General features: G+C 58.3%; 2 protein-coding genes and 1 long non-coding RNA gene across 8 annotated transcripts; 1 reads left to right on the top strand and 2 right to left on the bottom strand.

The window, feature by feature from the left end:
- Positions 1-222: 222 nt before the first annotated feature.
- On the bottom strand, positions 223-7,040 carry LOC119713733 (T-lymphocyte surface antigen Ly-9-like). 5 transcript variants are annotated; one of them, XR_011805014.1, is made up of 10 exons: positions 6,823-7,040; positions 4,858-5,142; positions 4,510-4,776; positions 4,288-4,314; positions 3,667-3,756; positions 3,533-3,577; positions 2,165-2,217; positions 1,735-1,833; positions 1,268-1,470; positions 223-1,153 (listed from the first exon to the last, which is right to left on the bottom strand). XR_011805014.1 is itself a non-coding variant. In XM_072028100.1 (9 exons), exons 1-9 carry the CDS (start codon positions 6,869-6,871, stop codon positions 1,435-1,437), a joined length of 951 nt encoding a protein of 316 aa, XP_071884201.1. In that variant the 5' UTR covers positions 6,872-7,040; the 3' UTR covers positions 223-1,434. The 5 variants fall into 5 exon arrangements, 4 of the variants coding, with proteins under 4 accessions (XP_071884201.1, XP_071884204.1, XP_071884202.1 ...); XM_072028100.1 differs by having other exon boundaries at positions 223-1,470; XM_072028103.1 differs by having other exon boundaries at positions 223-1,470; positions 4,858-4,981.
- A 604-nt stretch (positions 7,041-7,644) lies between these two features.
- Positions 7,645-17,066, bottom strand: LOC119713782 (signaling lymphocytic activation molecule). Of its 2 annotated transcripts, none has more exons than XM_038167815.2 (7): positions 16,932-17,066; positions 13,975-14,301; positions 13,366-13,647; positions 12,292-12,384; positions 10,563-10,639; positions 9,924-10,091; positions 7,645-9,846 (listed from the first exon to the last, which is right to left on the bottom strand). In XM_038167815.2, exons 1-7 carry the CDS (start codon positions 16,981-16,983, stop codon positions 9,790-9,792), a joined length of 1,056 nt encoding a protein of 351 aa, XP_038023743.2. In that variant the 5' UTR covers positions 16,984-17,066; the 3' UTR covers positions 7,645-9,789. The 2 variants fall into 2 exon arrangements, with proteins under 2 accessions (XP_038023743.2, XP_038023744.2); XM_038167816.2 differs by having other exon boundaries at positions 7,647-9,846; positions 16,874-17,023.
- Positions 15,259-18,086, top strand: LOC139999540 (uncharacterized). The gene is made up of 2 exons (XR_011805004.1): positions 15,259-15,931; positions 16,913-18,086. It is a non-coding gene; the product is annotated as an uncharacterized lncRNA (long non-coding RNA).
- Positions 18,087-19,442: the final 1,356 nt, after the last annotated feature.

The following is a 19,442-nucleotide window of genomic DNA, read 5'->3' as shown; positions in this document are numbered from 1 at the left end:
GGTGGGCTGCCAAAGGGGCAAATCCCTTGGCAAAGCGTGTGGCCCACTGAGGTTTTTTTATCTTTTAATGGATCGGCAGAAATTCAAGAAAACACAAAAACAAGTCTTATCTGGCTGCACCGTGAAAACGTGGAGAACAAAGTAACACCACGGGTTAGTCACTAATAAGACTGTTCCCCCCCCCTCCAAAAAAGAAAAAAAATATGCAGACAGAAATTGAGCTCAGATGTGTCTCGCATTTTTATTCCAGCAGCTCCTAGAGGGCTCTCCTGTGCCAGGCACTTCAAAGAAATCTCCGGTTTCATCCCTGAATAATTTACTATCCGCACAGACAAGACAAAGAGCAGGGGGAAGCAGCACGCACAGGAAGAGGCTTCCACGGGTGCGGCGTCTGTCTGGAAAACTGACGGCAAGGTGCACGTCCTGCTCAGCACCAGCTCTGCTGGGGACGATGCAGACCTGGGCACCGCGTCCTCCCCGAGCATCCCGACCTCACCCGGTCCCTGTGGGGACGAGCCCGGGCTGTGCAGCCGCCACCACCCCGTGAAGCATCTCGGAGAGCTGCTCTGCTCGGCACAGCTCTGCCTGGAAGCTGCCTAATGCTGCAGCTCCAGCACCTCACACGCGAGCGCATCATGCAAGAATAAAACCTGGTGTATAAACACACCAAAGGAGGTGAGCACAGCAGCAGCAGCCACGCTTCTCGTTCCATTTTCCCCCAAGACCACCTCCTGCCTGCCAAAGACCTCAGACCACTTCCCACCTCGCAGAACCTCATGCAGGGCTGCAAACAGCTCGCTCGTGGCACTAAGAAAACCCCATGAGCAGTGAGGGAGCTGCGAGGTCTCCACCAGCTCCTCACAAGCACCAAAAGAGCAAGCACAAGTGCCGAAACCACAGTGCGCCCTTATCTTATCCCTTTACTGTGTTTTTAAAAGTGTTATTTTTACTTTCTCTTTGTCCCATAACCGAATAAGTCAAAGTATTTGCACAGTTAAAGAGTGTAGTAAAAAACGTGGCTTTAGGACTCTTCTCAGGTCTTCCCATCCCCTCGCGCAGCCTCCTCGATGCCGCTCGCTGCAGGAGCCTCCCAGGAGCAAGGTCTCTGCGTGGCAGGGCTGGGTTGGCAGCCACAGTTTTGTTCCACGTTTCTCTGGCCAGAAAGTGCAGAAAGAGGATCCCGAGTCTCACCGAGATGCCAAAACACGGGCAGAGCTCCTGTGCCAGACGAGCGTCTCCGCCTGCACCGCATCCCCCAGGCGCTTACGTCCTCGTGCCGAGGCCGGGGTCACCGAGGCGGTGGTGCTGAGCCGGGAGGGGATGCCACAGCCCAGCGTGCTGGCACCATGAGCAGGGCAGGCTCACGGCTGTGCTGGACTCTGTCTGCGCCGTGGCACCCAGCTCGCTGACCGGTCAGTAGAGGCTGATCCGCTCCTAGCACCCCAGCGTGCTGCCGCCCAGCTCATCCACCTGCAGTCACAAACGGGCACAGATGTACCAAACTCCCTCTGGTAACATCAGAGGACTTGCTCAGAAGTGCTGGGCCCTGAGAAAAAGCAGTGGTGACCCCTCTGCCCTTGCCCCAAACCCCTGACCCCAGCACCAGGGCGTTGCGATGCGCTCAAGGGACGAGCTGCCCCTTCCTGCTGCCTCCCCGCCATGCTCAGGTCCCGTTTCTGCCCCCAGGGTTTCGCCTCCCCTCCCCGAGGGAGATGGCCACGAGCACCAACCCACCTGGGCCATGTTCTGGACGGTGGAATAAATGGTTTTGGAGGTCTCTACCTCAGGGGCCGGCGTCTTCTTTCGGTCATTTTGCTGTGAGCGAGGGAAATCCTGCATTTGCAGAAAAAATTTTGTTTGCTTTTTTTTTTTTAATGTTTCCAGGGCACAGAAGTAATGACTCGGGGAGCCGAGGCCACCTGAATTTGGTGGGGCTGGGGACCAAGGTGCTGGTGACACGTGGGGAAGCACAGGCAGGTGGCTGTGGCTTTGACAGCTTCCCTGGGCTGTCCCCTTCGCTGTCCCCAGGAGGAACCAGCAGACAGAAGCGGGGCCGTCCGGCTGCCGTCCTCCCCCCATATCCCCACCACGCGTCCCCCGCCCTGTCCCCGTCCCACGCAGGGACCCCAAGGGAGTTGCCAGGGGTGAGCCCACAGGGACTCACCTGCTGGGCAATGCCGACCTCAGCGTACACCGTCATGTATTCTGCTGCCACCTCTGCAAGGAGAAAAAGGGGCAGGTCAGCACCGGAGCCGGCTGCGGCATCCCCGGTGCGCACCCAGCTCCTCGCCGAGGGCTGGGGGACATCCCGGCATCAACCCTGCTGTGCGCTGGCAGCCAAAGACAGTCAAAGCAAGTAGCTAGTGAAAAAAAAAGCTTTTTTATTTAAATAGAAGATGTTTTCATGCCTTAGCCGCTCCGTGTTAAGCCGCAGCCATTGCAGCAAGAAGCGTTGTCAGTCTTTGTCAGGTCAGACAGAGGATGGGGGGATTTTTTAAGTCCTTCATAACCCTGGTTTGGGGTCATCATTTCAGTGCCTGTCATTTGAAATGGCCACGGGGACCTGGGCCTGCACAGAGAGGAATTTTTAGGGGAAGGTTTTGCTGTTCCTGGTGGGAGAGCTGGGTCCTGCTTCTGGAGAAAGCCTCGGTCCTGCTGCTGGGTGCGCCTGCACACCCAGCCCGGGCGCACAGAAACACGAAACAAAGGGCAGGAACTGCCCCGTTCACGCCAGCTTTAGCTCAGCTTAGCGAAACAACAAGATGAACACATAAAAAAGGCGAGGGAAAGCTCTTCTGGGAAGGCACGGGCACGTCCCACTGCCGATGCCGGGAGAGGAGACACCAGCAGGTGCTGCAGCCTCTCGCTGCACCCGGCCTCTCCGCTGCAATTGTGTCCTGAGTCCTGGGCACAGACCCGAAAGCGATGCCAAGCTCTTGGGGAAACCTTCAAGCTCTGCCCCCAAAGCCCCCCAGCCCCAAGGAATCCAGGCAGCAGCTCTTAGGGGCGGCGCAGGCAGGCAGGAGTCGCTCAGGCTGGGCACGGTGCTGCAGCGGGGCTGTTTCACTTCTCTGCACCCCCTCTGCTGCTGCCTTCAGATTGTCCCCAAAGTCCCTCTCGTGCTTTGGCGCTGTCCTCACGGCTCCGCTTTCTTTCCTTGGGGAGGGCACAAAGGTCTCCAGTGAGGGACTGGGGCACAGGACGGCTCCAGCGGCCACAGCATCACCTGGGGGGGGGGGTGTTCGGGGCCGCCTGTCCCTGTCACCATGCGTGCAGGATGGGGGCACAGAAAGGTGCTGGGGGCTCGCCAGCCCCAGCCTCGAGCACTACCTGGGCTCAAGGGAGGATGGACGATGACCTCCAGCACATCTCATGGGGGTTAAAGCTTTGGGGGGGCTGTGAGAGCGGCTACGCTGCGGTGCCAAGCCCTGGAGGTGGCTGGATTCCCTCCTGATCTTGGTGACCTCCCCAAGAAAATTGAGGAGGGAAGGAAACTCCTCGGGGGGTGGTGGGGGGTGCCTGCAAATCCTACCTGTAGCGGGAGCTTCGGGCGTGGGGGGGTTGAAGATCTTCCTGCCTGGGGGAGAAATGACACCGGGCTCTGTCACCAGCAGCCCACGCGCGGGGCTGCGCTGCAGAGCCTGCGACCTGCAGGCAGGGCCTTACCTCGGAATATCAAGAAGGCCAAGAGGCCAGCCAGGATTATCAGCGCTATGATCACCATCACGGCTATGACGCCGGTAAAGCTTCTGCTGTCTGGAGAGAGAAGAGGGTCCAGCAATCACGGAGGAGTCGTTTGGGCACATCCTGAAGCTCATCGGCCTCTTCCCAGCGTCAGACCCGGGGGAAAGGAGCGCAGCTTTCCTCTGACCCCCCCTCAGCCCTCCCCTGCTCAGCAGGAGCTCTTATTTCATGAGGACGTGGTGCAAGGCTGGCAGGAGGTGATGCATTGCACAGGGACAAGCGACTCTGCTCTTGCACCTCCCCGGCTCTGCCTCCCCATTGCATTAACAGTTCCCTGCTCCGATCCCAAGCTGGGACATTTGGGCACTGACCCTGACCTCCCCTTCCAAATTTCCTCAGGTAGCAGAGACAGTGCACGGATGCTGAGGATGCCCAGAAAGCCTGGATGTTCTCCCCACCCCCCCAACAAGCTGCAGGAAGAGATGAACCGCTCCGGCCTCAGGCTCCCCGGCCTCCAGCGCAGGGTCGGGGCAGCCTGGTGCCAGCTCGGGCACCCTGTGACACTTGGGGACAGGACGTGGACGGGGCAGCACGGCAGCTCACCGGTGGCAGCAGATTGGGTTGCGTTTTCTGGCAGCGCAGCGTGAGGAAGAGAACAGGGACAAGGGAGAGAGGTGAGCGCTTCGGCAAAGCCCCCCACCCCAGGGGGGGCCGCAATCCCTCTGCTTTCTGAGAGCCTGAGGGGCACCCGGCTGGGATCAGGATGCATCCCATCCCCGCCAGCATCCCCCGGCCCCCATCCCTGCATCCTTTGAGGGCTCTCACCTGTGCAGACGGCGGCGGGCGAGACGGTGACATTGCGGCTGCTGACGGGGTTTTGCACCGTGCAGGTGTAGGACAGCACATCCAGCTCTCCAGGACGCTGCTCCTCCTCCACCACCAGCTCGGGCTCCTCGGCATCCAGCTGCTCTCCATGGCTCCAAGAGAAGGATGTGATCTCGGGGGTGTGCACGGCGCAGCGCAGGACGTAGCGGCAGCCGTCGGCCGAGCAGTTCCGCGACACGCAGGTCACCTTCGGCTCCTGCAGCACGCCTGTGGGAAACGGGGAGGGCTCTCAGCACATCTCCCACCCTTCACTCCTGGCACGAGGGCGAAACATGAAAAGACACTCACTGTGCACCCGCAGGGTGAAGTTGGTTCTATACATGGAATTTTTTGCTGTGTAGGTACCGGCATCTTTCTTCCCCAGCTGGGAGATGGTGAGCGAGCTGCCGTCGTCGGGGACGGTCACGCGTGACTTGTAGGAGTTGTCATAAAATGAGGGATCGGGAGGCTCTCCCAGTTTGATGGTAAGCATGAGGTCTCCATTGAAACTCCAGCCCAATTTTTCTCCTTTCAGGTCCTGAAGGTGAAACGTGATGGAACCACCCTCGGCTCCATCCACTTCTAATGCACACACTGGGGAGAGAAACCAGGCTGAGCCCCGAGCACAAAATGAAGGGGGTTTGGGGGTGCCGTGCTCAAGGAGCAGGTTCAGTCCCACGTGTGGAGCCCCCCCAACCTTAGGCCTTTGGGGTTCTTTGGGGTCCAGACCCTGATTTGCCCTCCAGCCAGCGCAGCATGCGTGGCACGAGGACGGCCGGTGCATCACCGTGGCTCTGGATGTCAGGGTGCTGAGAACCAGCCCCATCATGGGGCGGTCGTGGGAGCCGGGGGGGTCCCACGTGTTTCACACCGGGATGAGGTCCCGCAGCAGGACCGGTGATTTCGGGTCCCGCAAGCGAGCGGCACGTGGTTGTGGCTGCTCTCAGCTGCAAGACCCGCGCTGCTTCGCAAGTCCCAGGAGCATGCAAGGGACAAAGCTCCAAGGTGCAAAGCAAAAGCCACAAGGAGGAATCTGTGACGGTTCCAAAAAAAAATAAAAAATCAAGCAGGTTCCCTTTTCTCGCAAGACAGACAGCCGAGCTCGTCTAAATCAGCAAGAAAGCAGGTGGCTGCTTCTCTGATTTTGTGACTTCTTCCCTCTTCTGAGGAAGAAGACACGTTGCTGTTGTTTTGGATACTCCCCAGTCCAACTCTGTGCTGCCCCAGCTGGGCTGGGCTGGGAGGGGGGAGGTTTCCCCACCAGAGCCTGGAAAGGGTGGATCGTGGCCCCGAGACGCTGCTCTCTTCCCAAAGGTGCCCTTCTTCGAGGCCAAGCAAAGGCACCCCAACCCCCCCTGCCCCGGGGACCCCTCCGGGGACTCGCTTCCCCCGCTGCAGGGAGGGGAAAAAGTTGGCAGAAGAGATAGTGCTCAGGAAGGAAATGCTGCAGGCTGGGCGCGCACACCCTGGGGGCCGCAGGGGCTCCTGTGGTATCCTTGCTGCTTTCCCCCTGCACCTGAGAGTTTCTCTTTTGGCCATAGCCACCTGCAGACCCTGCCCAGAAGTCTTGGTTGGGAAGAGAGGAAGAGAAAAGCAGCATCTCCAGCCGACGTGGGAGCAAAGCCCGTCCTGCACCAGCGCCTGGATAAATCCTGAGCCACCCCACCAAGGCTTGGAGACAGCCGGCTGCAAGAGCCAGCTGGGAATTCACACCATTTTCCCTTCCAGGCCCCCCTCGATATTACTTCTGTGCCCATGAGTTCATGAGACTCGTGGCGACCAACGTCCCAACATCTGCAGCAGCCTGTAAACAACCAGAGAAAGCTCCTCGGTCCAAAAACAGACCCGTAACGAAACCCTGGACACGCAGCAGGCTCAGAAACAGCACGCGGGCAGCAGACCCCACGGTCGCCACCGGCCACGGAGCAGAAGGGCAAAAGTGCACATCTGGGGCACATCTGGCAGCAGCTGGACGGAGGCCAGGCAGGGGCTGAGGTCCGGCACGTTCACCCGTTAGTGGGGACCACACGAGGACGGGGACAAGGACCAGGTCTGGGATGTGCTGGGCGTGATTCGCCCACCCCTTGTGGGACAGCGGAGCCGAGCCCTGGTAATGGGGTCAAAAAACGAGCCCCGTCCCCACGTAGGGCACTTGCACCCACACACCAGCTCGTCCCGGGCTCTCCGCTCTCGTGGGCATCCCCAAACTGCCTCCACCCGTGGGCTTCTTCCCTCCCTTCGTGGCACCCGGGGGAAGGAGCATCCGTCCCTTACCTGCTGGGCACAGGAAGCAGGCGAGGAGCAGGCACACGAACACCTCCATCGGAGCACGGCGCGCTCGCTGCCCTCAGCGCTCTCGTGTTTTTTTGTGGTGACTAAAGGAAGAAGGCGCTACGCCTTTCTCACTTCCTCCAATCAGTTCTTTTAAGACCCCTGGACTGATTCAGTGGGGACTGGAACTTTTGTAGATTTTTCCAGCCTCAAGCAGCGTCCCCAGGGTCATGGCTGTGCGGTTTGAGGGTGCCCAAGCTGCCTTCTGGGGCTCCGGATGCTCTCCCACATGAGGACAACTCTCCCCACCCTCTGCCCCCCCTGCATCCCCATGACACTGAAGGCTGTGACAGCCCCGTGGCCACACGCTTATCTCTGACTCCTCGTGTTCCCTAAACACCCAGGGAGATGCCCTCCCGGGAAAGATGGGAAAAGACATGAGGAGGGAGGGTTTGGGGGATTTCTCCATAACGGGACCTCGCAGGCACTTCCTGGCTTACCTGCTGGAGGTGGCCCTGCTTTAAGCCCCATTTGGTCAGTTTTGGGATGCCCATCCGTAACATCACCCCCGCTGTTCCTCAGAGGGGGCCCAGGGGGGTCCCCAATGGTGCTGACACCACCACTGCAGCCCCCAGAAGCCCCCCTGCCACCGCAGCCCCCTCCTGAAGGACTGCACCCTGCCAAGTACCCCACCCTGGGGCAGTTCTGGAAGAAGCACAGCCCAGGGGAAGGAGCCAGGCAGCCGGGGCAGGATTTTACCCCACGGGATATTTCCCTACCCCCTGGGGCAGGGAGGAGCAAGGGGCAGCAGAGACATGGAAAGGCTGGGAGTGAACTGGGATGAAGAGGAGGGTGAGGGAATTTTTTTTATTTAATTGTTCCTCACTATCCTACTCTGTTACCAAGTGGTAATAAATTAATTTTCCCCCAGTCGAGTCTGTTTTGCCCACGACAGTGACTGGTGAGTGCCCCCCTGTCCTTGTCTCAGCCCAGGATAATTTTCCAAGTATTTTCTGCCCCCGTTCTGTTGAGGAAAGGGTGTGAGAGAGCAGCTGGGTGGGCTCCCTGCAGCCAGCCAAGGGGATCCCACTGCCTGACACCACACAGCAGTGTCCAGCCCGTCACGAGGAGGAGTAAGGTGCAAGAAAATCCCACGGAATATGCACAATGGAAACCAAAACAGAGAAACACAATTTCCAGGCAGTGTGGCAGCGTGACAAAGTGCATGGTGGTGACAAGTGTCCCAGAAACCAGCCCCGAGGGAGCAGGGGGCATCGCGGGTCGGCACTGATGGACCCACATCATCCTTTGTAAGGGACGACGAGATCCAAACTCTCCACCCCCAAAAACTCTCCAAGGAACACGTCCACCACCAGGACTTCCAGGGTGCAGCATGACCCTGGTGTCATACTGAAATTCGGGCGAAGGAAGTGAGCTGGCGATGTCTGGCTTTAAAATAGTGCTGGTTCCTCCACCTTGGCAAGGGAAGGGGTTTCAGCTGCTCGCAGGGGCTGCCACAATCCTGCCCCGATGCGGTGCTGCATGAGGCTGGGAGAGGAGGCAAGAGCAGGGTAATGAGATAAATCAGTCCTGCAGGGTAATTAGTCCCTGAACTGCAGTACAGCTGAAGAAGTGCTCTTGGACCAGCACTGGTGCTCAGTACCAGAGGAAGAAAATCATGAGCAATCTGTTAAAAACAACCAAACAGGAAAAGCCACTCACAGCCCCCTTGGGTCATCCCACTGTCACCAGCAGCCACGTGGGTCTGCAGCACCAGCACCGCCCCCCCTGCAGTTACACTGCCTGGGTTCTGGGGCAACATCACCTTCATCACCTTTTTTTTTTTTTTTTTTTTTTTCACCATTCTGAGCATTTTGAGTCCTCTCACGCTCCACAGGTGGGCAGTGGTTGCACGTCGCAGGGTCAGAGCTGTATTTCTGCAAGGACGAACGAGAGAGCAGCAGGCTGCACCCTGCCAGGCACAGAAATCGGGGATCTGGCACCATTTTAGGGGCGCAAAGTGAAGATTAACTTTGCCCTTCTCTGGACCTAGACTCCCGGTGGGAGTGACAGCTTTGCGAGCAGTCTTTTCCAAGGAAGCAGCTCAGCTGATCGGCTGATGTAAGACAAGGAGGAAGCTCGGGACGTGCAAAACACCAAATCATCTTCTCGCTGCCAGCACCTGATCCAGCTGCAGCCTGGCACGTGCCTCCCCCAAACCTTTCTGAAAGGAACTGGAACTTTTTTTTTTTTTTCCCTGCAGCTGCACATGAGATCCAACGGGCTGCTGGGCTCGAGATCAGCTCGGGCTGGGACTGTTGGTGGTCCTTGGGGGGGGGCTCCCGGCCACCCCCAGCACCCCGCTGCTGGATGCTGGCTCAGCCAGAAGTCCAGCTCTTGGAAGTGGCCATGGGCGAGCAGCGCCGGGTGCCCTGCCCAGCGTTGTGTAACCCAAATTTCTGCAGCAGTCAGACCCAACCCCGTGCCTTGTGCAAGCTGCCACGGAGCAGAGATTGAAACCCTGCTTGCAATTTGTTTTTTTTCTTTTGGTGATTTGTCTTTTTTTTTTTTTTTTCCCTGTGTCGCCGGCCGTGGGCTCCCTCTAGCGAAGCCGGGGCCGTGGGTTGCAGCCGTGGGGTCCCACAGCCTCCCCTGGCCACGTCCTGCCTCGTCCCCGGGGGGCTGCGGGCTGTGGGGTCGCATCCAGCTCCTCACCCGGTGCTCAGCATCTCATCGCTGTCCCTCACCCCCAGCCCACAGCGATTCCTTTCCACGCTCCAGTCCTGCGCTGGGCTCTGCTGTTCCTCGACGCCAGATTTTTCAGGGCCGGGAGCAGCTTTTTTGGGTGCTGGAGGGTCCTGCCCTATTTGGCAGGGCTGAGCGGGATCCCCCCAGCCCAGGATGTGGGTGCTGGTCGCGGGGTGTGGATGCCGGGGGTCTCGGGGCCAGGCTGCTGCCACGCAGGGGGGCTCAGATCTTGGGCAGCGTCACGCTGGCGTAAACCGTCATGGGCTCCGCGTCGGGGCTCTGCTCACAAGGAAAGAAGGAGGTGAGCGAGGTGCCCAAATTGGGGTGCCCAAAGTGGGGAACCCACGTTCCCTTACCTGCGAGAGGGGCAAGCAGCCCCGTGGGGTGGGCGGCTCTGCCCGGGGGCTGTGCTGGATCCGGCCGGGGGCCTGGGCTGTGTCCGGGGGCAAACCGGTGGCTGCGGCGTAGATGGTGGTGCAGGAGGGGTGCTCCGTGCCGGGGGGGCTGCAGGGGATTTTCTGCTTCTGTGCAGGGAGCAAGGGGTGAGCGGTGCCAGACAGGTCGCTGCGGGGGCTCTTCCCTCCCTTCAGCCCTGCAGGACCCCAAATCTCATCCCGGAGCAGGATTTGGGAAGGGAAAACTTTCCCCCAGAGCCACCCTCGGGATGTTAGGGGCTGGGGAAGCTGCAGCACCCAACCTTACTCCCAGAAAATCCCAAACTAAGGTGACCGGGATGGTTCTTGGGACCTCACCATGCTGGGAGGTGACACCCATGGGCCCACGACCCCCCCAGTCCCACCATGGGCATGATCTCACCACCTCCCTGGCTCAGCCCCCATCAAATGCATCGACACCCAGTGACCAAAGCCCACTCGTGGCAGAGCCACGAGCGCACACCCAGCACAGCTTTGGGGTGCTGCTTCCTTCCCTGCTGCCCGCACCCAGGCTGCAGCCCCCCAAGCATCTCCCCCTGTGCCTGAGCTGGGCTCTCTCACCTCCACCCGCTGCACTTGGGAGTAGATGGTGCGCACCTCGTTGTCCTCGGGGAGCGGCGTGTGCTTCCGCAGCCGGCCTGCCAGGGGAGACAGAATCACAGAATCACAGAATTGTCTAGGTTGGAAGAGACCTCAAGATCACCGAGTCCAACCTCTGACCTAACACTAACCAGTCCTCCACTAAACCATATTGCTAAGTTCAACATCTAAACGTCTTTTAAAGACCTCCAGGGATGGGGACTCCACCACTTCCCTGGGCAGCCCATTCCAATGCCTCACAACCCTCTCGGTAAAGAAGTTCTTCCTAATATCCAACCTAAACCTCCCCTGGCACGACTTTAGCCCGTTCCCCCTCGTCCTGTCACCAGGCACGTGGGAGAACAGACCAACCCCCACCTCACTACAGCCTCCTTTAAGGTACCCATAGAGAGCAATAAGGTCACCCCTGAGCCTCCTCTTCTCCAGGCTGAACAAGCCCAGCTCCCCCAGCCGCTCCTCGTAGGACTTGTTCTCCAGACCCCTCACCAGCTTCGTCGCCCTTCTCTGGACTCACTCAAGCACCTCGATGTCCTTCTTGTAGCGAGGGGCCCCAAACTGAACACAGTACTCGAGGTGCGGCCTCACCAGAGCCGAGTACAGGGGGACAATCACTTCCCTAGCCCTGCTGGCCACACTGCTTCTGATACAAGCCAGGATGCCGTTGGCCTTCTTGGCCACCTGAGCACACTGCTGGCTCATATTCAGCCAACTATCAACCAATACTCCCAGGTCCTTCTCTGCCTGGCAGCTCTCCAACCATTCCTCTCCCAGCCTGTAGTTCTGCTTGGGGTTATTGTGCCCCAGGTGCAGGACCCGGCACTTGGCCTTGTTAAACTTCATGCAGTTGACCTCAGCCCATCGGTGCAGCCTATCCAGATCCTCCTGCAGAGCCTTCCTACCCTCGAGCAGATCGACACACGCACCTAGCTTGGTGTCATCTGCAAACTTACTGAGGGTGCACTCAATCCCCTCATCCAGATCATCGATAAAGATATTAAAGAGAACTGGCCCCAGTACTGAGCCCTGGGGGACTCCACTAGTGACTGGCCTCCAACTGGATTTGACTCCATTCACCACGACTCTTTGGGCCAGACAAAGTCACCACAGCACCATAGGACAGCTGCTGGGGACCCCCCTCACACCCTGGTCCTGACCCAAAAGTATCACAAGGGACAGCCTCGGTGTTTCCCCAGCACTGCAGGGCGGTGGGCTCAGCACTGCACGTTCCCAGCACGGTGAATTTGTCCCTTTGTGAATTTTGTCCCCCTTTGTGAATTTTGTCTCCCTTTGTGAATTTGTCCCTGCACAGGGGACAGGGGAGCAGGGCAGCCGGCGCCCTCGTCGAGGTGTCTGGGGAGATGATGCTGTCACAAATTTGGGCTGGGATCATGCATTTCCCCTTGAAACCACGTGATGTGATCACAGAAGCATAGCATCCGGGTAAAGCACTCGAGATGTGCTAGGTGAAGCAGGTATATACATATATATAAATACATATTTCTTTTTTAAGCTGGTTTCCTTCCTGCCTTTCATCCCGTGCTTCGAAAGAAGCAGGTTTCGCTCCCTCCCCAGCACCACAGACCCCAAGACGAGGTACTGCAGGGATCAGCCTAGCTGGGTGGGGGCTGTGATCCCCTCCTGTCCTCCCCAAAAACCTCCCGTGCCCCCAGCTGCACTCCCTGACACTCACCCACGTGTAAGGCAGTGAAGACCCCGAAGAGGACCAGCGCGACCACTATGGGCACCACCACCAGCACCAGGTTCAGCCCCGGACTGGCACTCCCTGTAGTGCAGAGAGGGGAAATGGTCAACACCAGCCCCCCAGCAGAAAAACCTCCCCATTTAAAACCATCCTGGGTCTTGTCATCTACATCTGCGGCTGATTTTTCGGTAGAACAGGAAACGAGGGGCAGGAAATGCTTTCTTTTGAACTCGGCTTTCAATAAGCACCTCCAAACTGCAGCCGTCAGCGAAAAAGCTGCTGGGGGCTAGATCGGGGCCAGATAAGGCCCAAAATACCGCTCTGGTGGCTTCGCAGGGATCAGCAGGGAGACAGCCTCTGGGTGCTGCAGGTGCATGGGAAGGGGGCCCAGGGACAGAGCTCTGAGGGTGGCACCGGGCTGCCACCACCGTTAACGCATGTGGCACAGGGGTGTCCCCATGTGCAAGGGGCTGGGAGGATGAGGGGGGACAAACACGCCCGAAACCCTGGCATCATCTCCTTTTGGCATCTTCTTTTCCTAGTCAAGGCCCAGAGATGCCACGGGGACGTTTGCTGGGCACAGGGTGCTGTGAGAGCCCCGGAGCGGGTCAGCACCACAGGGAGGTGACTTCACACCGTGTCCCCAGGGAAAGGGGCAGCCGCTGCTTCCCCCAGCCCCAGCAAAAGTCCCAACATCACGAGGAAGGGCAAGAAAACCCCAGCGAGAGAGAACACGGCTTTTGCCCCGAGAACCTCCGAAGGGGAAGTTGTCACCGAGGTTTTTTTTTCAATCCTCCCCGGCCCTCCCAGCGTGCAAATCGCATGCATTGAAAATGAGCCTTGGGCACCAGGGCGCAGCGAGTGCGGGGACGAGACCCACGGCTCGGCGTTTACGGGAAGGACCGGGCAGCCCTGAGCAGGCAACGCTGCGGCCGCTTTTCCTGCAAAAGGCTCCTCTGAGGCTGCCGAAAGCAACGTGAAAAAAAATCCCCTGCAGAGCCAGAGCGGGGCTGGAGGTGGGAAAGAGCCGGGTCGGCGGCTGTAGCATCCCTGGGGACTCACCCCACTGCTCGAAGCTGCAGGCGGAGGAGTTGAAGGTGACGGTGCTGCTGCTGACGGGGTTGCTGGCGGTGCAGGCGCAGGCCAGGCTGGTGGCGTTGAGGTGGTAGGAGAGGTGCAGGAGGCTGCCGTTGTGGGCGCAGGGCGACGAGGAGCTGGCCTCCAGGCCGGTCCAGCTGTAGGACACGTTGTCCCCTCTGGCCGCCGTGCAGTTGAGGGTGACGGTGCAGCTGTCGTTGGCCAGAGCCCAGCTGAGGACCTGGATGTCGGGATCGGACACCGGCTCTGGGTGGGGAGAGGGGACAGAGGCTCGTTTCTGGGGAAGGATGGAAACGCCGCCTCGTCCCCTGGCTTGGGAAATCCCACCGACCTCCCCTAGCTCCTAGGGAGGTGGGGAGAAATCGATCTGGCCCCAGGCCTGCTGCGGCCTCTCCAAACGGGGACGAGGTCTTCATGTACCCAAATACTCCTGGGGATACCAGAGAGGGTCCTGGACATTATGGGGGGCATCTCTCACCAGCCCCACACCCCACCCCATTGCTGCCCACCTCCCAGACCCGCTCCCAGCACCACAAGAGGCCATCACGGCCCTCCAAAACCAGTGCCTCTCACCATACACTTCCAGCTGTATCTGCCAGACCTTCTCCTTCGCGTCCTTGCTGATGATGTACTCGTAGAGCCTCTGGTCCTGCCGCTGGGTGCTGAGGATCTCCAGCGAGAAGTTGGAGGAGTGGAAGTGGTTCTGGCTCGGAGCGTAGTTGGTGTAGTTTCCATTCATGTACTTGAGCAGGACTTCTTTGCTATGCGGGTCCGATGTGTCCCGCTTCCACGTGGCCACCCCAAAGCTCTGGGTGAGGTTCTGGAACTCCTGGGGGATCCACAGGACCGTCGCCTTCCCCAGCGTGCCCAGCACAGTCTCCCTCGTCCCGCGGCCCATGCCTGGGAGGAGAGCAAGGAGAAGGGCTGACGCAGGCAGAGATGCATGAGGACACCCCAGAGGGCTCACAGAAGCTGCGCCCTCCCTGGTGCTGCTGGAGAACAGATGCCACCCGAGCTGCACGAGCAGGGAACGGTGTTGGACCCACCCTGGTAATCTGGAGATGGCATCTGCTCAACAATCTGCTCAGCTGCTTTACTGAACTGCATTTTCAGCCCGCCTGAACCCTTGCTCGTGCACCACATCCTGCATCAGCGACTGCCATGGCTCTCAGGGTAAGAGGGAACGCAAGTGGCTCCCTGCCCCAACGTCCCTGCGTGCTCCCAGCTCACAGGGACCCCTTCAGCACCCACTGGAGCAGGGCCACCTCGAGCAGGGGAAGGCGATTGTGGCCCTGGTCCCATGGGGAGGTGATGCCCATGGGGTGGCCGGAGCACCCTGGAGCAGCCTTGGTGACACCAGGGTCACTTGGATGGAAGTGATGCTTGGTGGCCCTCGGCCAAAGCCTGTGGCTGGGTGTGCATCAGGGCATGCGCCCCCCTGAAGTGCTGCAGCTACAGAAACCTCCCTGGGGAGTTTTCTTTGAGGAATTGCAGGAAACGCAGCCCCACAGGCTGGCTCTCCCTTCTCCTCTCACCCAGGAGCTAGTAGGCAGTGAGGAGACGAGGTGGTCCCACGGTGTCTCTTGGGTGTCTCTTGTCTCTCACCAAGAGCAGCTCCAATGATGGTTGGCGCATGCACCCCAACGTACCCAAAAGCATCCCGCCCGCCCATCTGTCCTGGCAGAGGCGCAGCTCAGGGCTTCTACCCTTCTACCCAACCCTTTCCTGCTTCAGTCTGTGACCCCATGATTCACATTTGCCCACAGCCTCCGTGAACCCTGAGCTTGTTTTTGTAGGAAATAGTGCGGAGAGCAATGCCAGCTCAGCGCCGCTTGCTGCTGGAGCACAGAGGGGACCCGACCATGTCACCCCCATGTTTCCTATCCACTTCTTTCCATTGAGGCTTGTCCCAGAAGGGAAAAGGAAAGTGTGGGACTCGCTGCACAAGAGCAAGCCTGGTGGGGCCCAGATAAGCCCAGTATCCGCCTCTCCTGCTGCATACACATTTCCAGTAAAAACCACAAGAGAGCTCAGAGCGACCGTTTTCCTCACCCACCATCCCGAGTACATGCCATCACTTATTTTTTCCCCCTCTGTGGCACAAAACACAGCAGCTTCAGAGCTGTCCCTGTGAATTACGTCTCCACGGCGCCGACCCAGCCATGCAGACACGGCCGTTATCCTGCAGAAATGCCGAGCCCCGGCTGACCCAGCAGCTGCCACGTTTACTGTAAAGCCCAGCACGGAGCTGGATGTTGTCTTTTCTCGGCGGCCTGGAGCGCGGCAGTTAAGCTCCTGATTAATTACCGAATGGAAAAGCCCTTTTTGCATCACGTTAGAAAAACCCTCTGCCCCGGCAAGAAGCAGCTCCCGGGGAGAGGAGACGTTTCCCCATGGGGAAGGCGGCTCGGCTGGAGCAGGGATGCTGTGGGGGGGATGCGAAGAGGGCCAAAAGCATCCGCACAAACCCAGCTGGAGGGGCTGGAGGAACACAAGCGACGTGAAGGGTCCAAAGCAGCCCCTGCATCAGGTATTGTGTTCGTGGGACTTTCGGCACACTGGCCGGACAGAAAACCCCAGGGAGATTTCAAGGGCAGGTGTTCTAGTAACAGTGAGCCAGCAGAGTTGAGCAGAAACCCCAGCTCCACGAAGCTGCCAGTTTCCTGGACGAAGCTTTCGGTTTGTGCCCAGCGAGGACGCAGAGGGCTGCAGGGGGACACAGTGTCCCCCGGGGATGGGGACGCTGGGCTGGCACCAAAAAGGGGGTCGGGATTTATCACTGATCTCCCTCTGCTCGGCTCGGGGGCCCCGGCTCCCCCCAAACAGGTTTAACACTGAACTTTTCTCAGCACCCTCCCGCTACACGCTGCAGCCCCTGGAAAGGAGGACCCCGCGCCCTGGCACTGCCCCGACCCCTCCTGGGTTTTCTGGGTGTCCCCCGACCCTCTGCACCACGGGGACTGCGGGTGCTGGACCTGGAGGGGTCTCAGCGCCCAGCACAGCCGATCCAGAGGGGTTTGAATCCTTCATTTTTAAACAGAAAGCGACAACGTCCCCAGACATCACCCGCTCCCAATCCTACATGTTTTATTGCTGCGGTACAATCTCCCAGCCCACCGGCACCTCAAGCTGAGGTAACCCAAGATAAAATCTGCCAAAATCTGCCAAATCTACTACACACCTCCCGTACCCAAGCCCACATCTGGTAGCGAATGATTTGCTCGGTGCTGTTAATACCTCGTTAAAACACACACAGAGTACTTCATTGCTGCAAATACACTTTCCCCATCACCATCTTTGCCCCTCCAGCCTCTCATATTCACTCCTCCCTCGGTCTGCCTGGTAGGAGCGTATTAGGGATGCACGGCACATCCAGCCTGGAGTTGTGAGTCATTTGTCTTCCAGATGAATATTTATATTTATCTGCCTGCCCACCCAGCGCATGGCTCCCAATTTCTAAAAGCCCCAATACCTGACGATCCCCAAACCATCCGAACCACGTATTTTGCAGGTAGGAAGGCGTTATGTACCCCAGACACGGCAGAAGGAGACGACCAGCCAGAGACACACGCTGCAGCCCATGCCTCGCTTCACGGAGCTGCTGCCGGAATGAAGCTAATATCTGCTGCCGGGCTCATTATAAGAACAGGTGTACTCAAATCAGAGGCACTGCTGTGGGCCATGTGTTTCCTGTTTTTTTCAGCAGAATGACTGTTTTTCTTGAGTGGAAACTATTCAAAGCGTAGAGTCACTGCTGAATGCTTCACTGGAGAGCACCAGAGAGACTTGCAAGAAGGACCCAGACCATTGATTTATCGTTTTCACCAGAACTACATCATCCAGCCACAGGTCCTTAACCCAAACCCAAAAGAAGAGGAAACGGCCAGTAAGAAAATTATTTCATGTACGGTAACAGCTTCCTGGGGCTGCCCGGCGCCTGTGAATGCGGTGGAGGGGAAAAAGGAGGTGAAACGAGCGGATCCCACACCACAGTAGCCACAAAGCTCAGCAGGGCCCCTCGCTGCAGGAAAAACACTGGATATTTTGGGCTTAGCCCACTCTGGACACACGGGACCCTTGGTGGTTCCAGCCTGCAGCTTCAGCTCCATGGCCTCGCTGCAAGCAGGAGCAGAGGTGGCCTTTAACACCCATTGAGGAGAAGCCCGATCCTTGTTCTCAGGCTGAGCATCTTTTGGCCCCAGTTTGCTCCTGCACCACTTGACCCCATCCCCACGGGCCCAGCTCAGCCAGGACTTGGGGATGGGGACAGTCCCCGCTCCTGTGGGTGCCCCCCATGTTGAAGGAGCAGGGAGGGGACATGGATGGAGCAGGGACCACGCTCAGTGAGCATCGGAGATGGGGAGCGTGGGGAAAATACCGCCCGCACGTTCCATTGCTGGGAAGGGGTGAGAAGAGCTTGGTTGTTTTTGTATTTTTAGTGGAATGAATTATTCATCTCCGCCGTTGCTTGGCCTGCAAAGCGTTGCTGCTTTACAATGGGAGAAGGTTGTTTGCTTTGTTTTGTTTTTTTTTCCTATTGCTCTTTTCACGTTTTTCTTACTTTTTCTCTCCTGGTTTGCAGAAGAGAGCAGAGGCAACAGCATAAAGCACAAATTCCTCCGCTGGCTTAAAACAGACCAAATTTAAGTGTCAGGATGAAATAAAAGCTGAATTTATGCGCTTCACCATTTTTCAGCGGAGCAGAGCTCTGAGCGCTCCACGACTTTTGTCACCAATAAATTATTTCTAACACTAAAAAGCAAAGTTATGCCTAAAACCACACCAAACCAGCCGGTGCTCCCTGGCGTCCTGCCGGGCTGTTCCTTCCCACTCAGAAAGCATCTGTCTGAGAAAGCAAGGCCTTTCCCAGGAAAGGGGAGAGCTCAGCAGAGGTGTAAAATAGAAAGAATGAGTAAGAGCAGTACGGAGGGGACTCTGCTCCTTTCTCACAGCGTGCAAGGAGTGTGGGCTCGGCCGAAATTTGGCAGCCGGCTTGGAGGATGCTGAAGCAGCCGGATGAGAGGGGGCTTGGGTATCTCCTTGGTCTCATGATGGAGGGATTTGGGGCATCACCTGGGGGCATTTAGCAGAGCACCCGGCTGCCCCAGCAGAAATCCCACCAAGAGCCGGTGCTCAGGAAGGGTCTTTCCCATGGATGTGCTCTCCAGTGTTCCCACACTGGCTCGGTCATGTGGGCAGGGTGTTGTGACGGTCCCCAAGGGGGACCCTGGTTCTGTCAGGGTTTGAATGCCCCCAGCCACCAAGAGAAATCATTCAGACAGCACAAATACTCATCCAGGAAGTATGAAGGGGTGAGGAGAGGAAAAACGGTGGTGGGAGCTCACAGAAAAACTCCCTTTACCTGGAAAGAAGGATCCTACACTCTGCTGGTTTCCCCATCAGAAGCCAGGCAGCTCAGGCTGAAGTCTCCTGGCTGGAAAGGTGAGCGAGGCACCAGCTAATGCTTTGGAGGGGGCTTTCTGTAGAAACCCACATTGGTACTGAAATCTCAGACTGCCACACACGAGGAATTACCCTGGGCCTCTTATTAAACCCGGGAGCTGGAACAACTCGTGCTTGTTCCTGATTCTCAAACGAGCCACCGAGGTCCATGCCACCCCTTTGGTGAATCTGGCCCTGGGAGCCTTTATTTAGTGATGGATCTGGGAAGTTTGCTCTTGGGTTGTAGGGAGAAGAGAGCCCGATTCTTCATTTTCTCCATCTGATTTGCTGGAGTTGACAGGAGCAGCAGCACCCCGGGCAGCTGTGGCCCTGTGCGATGTCCCCATCCCCCCTTGCAGTCTCAGGGATGTCACCATCACTCACAAGGCACGTCCCCCTGCCCTGCGTGCCTCCGACTGCTCCCACAGGGGACAGCTGTAGAAGGGCTCCTCTCCCCAGCAAGGGCAGTGGGAACAAACACAGCTCCCCAGTCACCCCCGGTCCCCAGGCACCCGCTGCCACCGACACCAAACCCCAGACCAGAGGAAAGGGGGCACCAAGCCAGGAGGAATGAAGCAAATGCACCCAAAAACATGAGG

The sequence above is a fragment of the Anas platyrhynchos genome, chromosome 26, assembly GCF_047663525.1.
Source record: "Anas platyrhynchos isolate ZD024472 breed Pekin duck chromosome 26, IASCAAS_PekinDuck_T2T, whole genome shotgun sequence".
NCBI classification, from domain to species: Eukaryota; Metazoa; Chordata; class Aves; order Anseriformes; family Anatidae; genus Anas; species Anas platyrhynchos.
Note: the sequence above shows the minus strand (reverse complement) of the source record. Positions and strands in the feature narration are given on the sequence as shown.

Bases quoted from the DNA above. Each gene is read 5' to 3' on its own strand.
- LOC119713782 (XM_038167815.2), bottom strand. From the start codon at position 16,983: ATGGGCTGCAGCGTGTGTCTCTGGCTGGTCGTCTCCTTCTGCCGTGTC. The intron at 14,302-16,931 runs GTACATAACGCC...CTCTCCTCCCAG, and splicing joins CTCCTTCTGCCGTGTCTGGG to GCATGGGCCGCGGGACGAGG. The intron at 12,385-13,365 runs GTGAGTCCCCAG...TCTGCACTACAG, and splicing joins CTGCAGCTTCGAGCAGTGGG to GGAGTGCCAGTCCGGGGCTG.
- LOC119713733 (XM_072028100.1), bottom strand. From the start codon at position 6,871: ATGGAGGTGTTCGTGTGCCTGCTCCTCGCCTGCTTCCTGTGCCCAGCA. The intron at 4,315-4,509 runs GTGAGAGCCCTC...CTGCGCTGCCAG, and splicing joins GCCCGCCGCCGTCTGCACAG to AAAACGCAACCCAATCTGCT. The intron at 2,218-3,532 runs GTAGGATTTGCA...TTCTCCTTGCAG, and splicing joins GCCCGAAGCTCCCGCTACAG to AGGTGGCAGCAGAATACATG.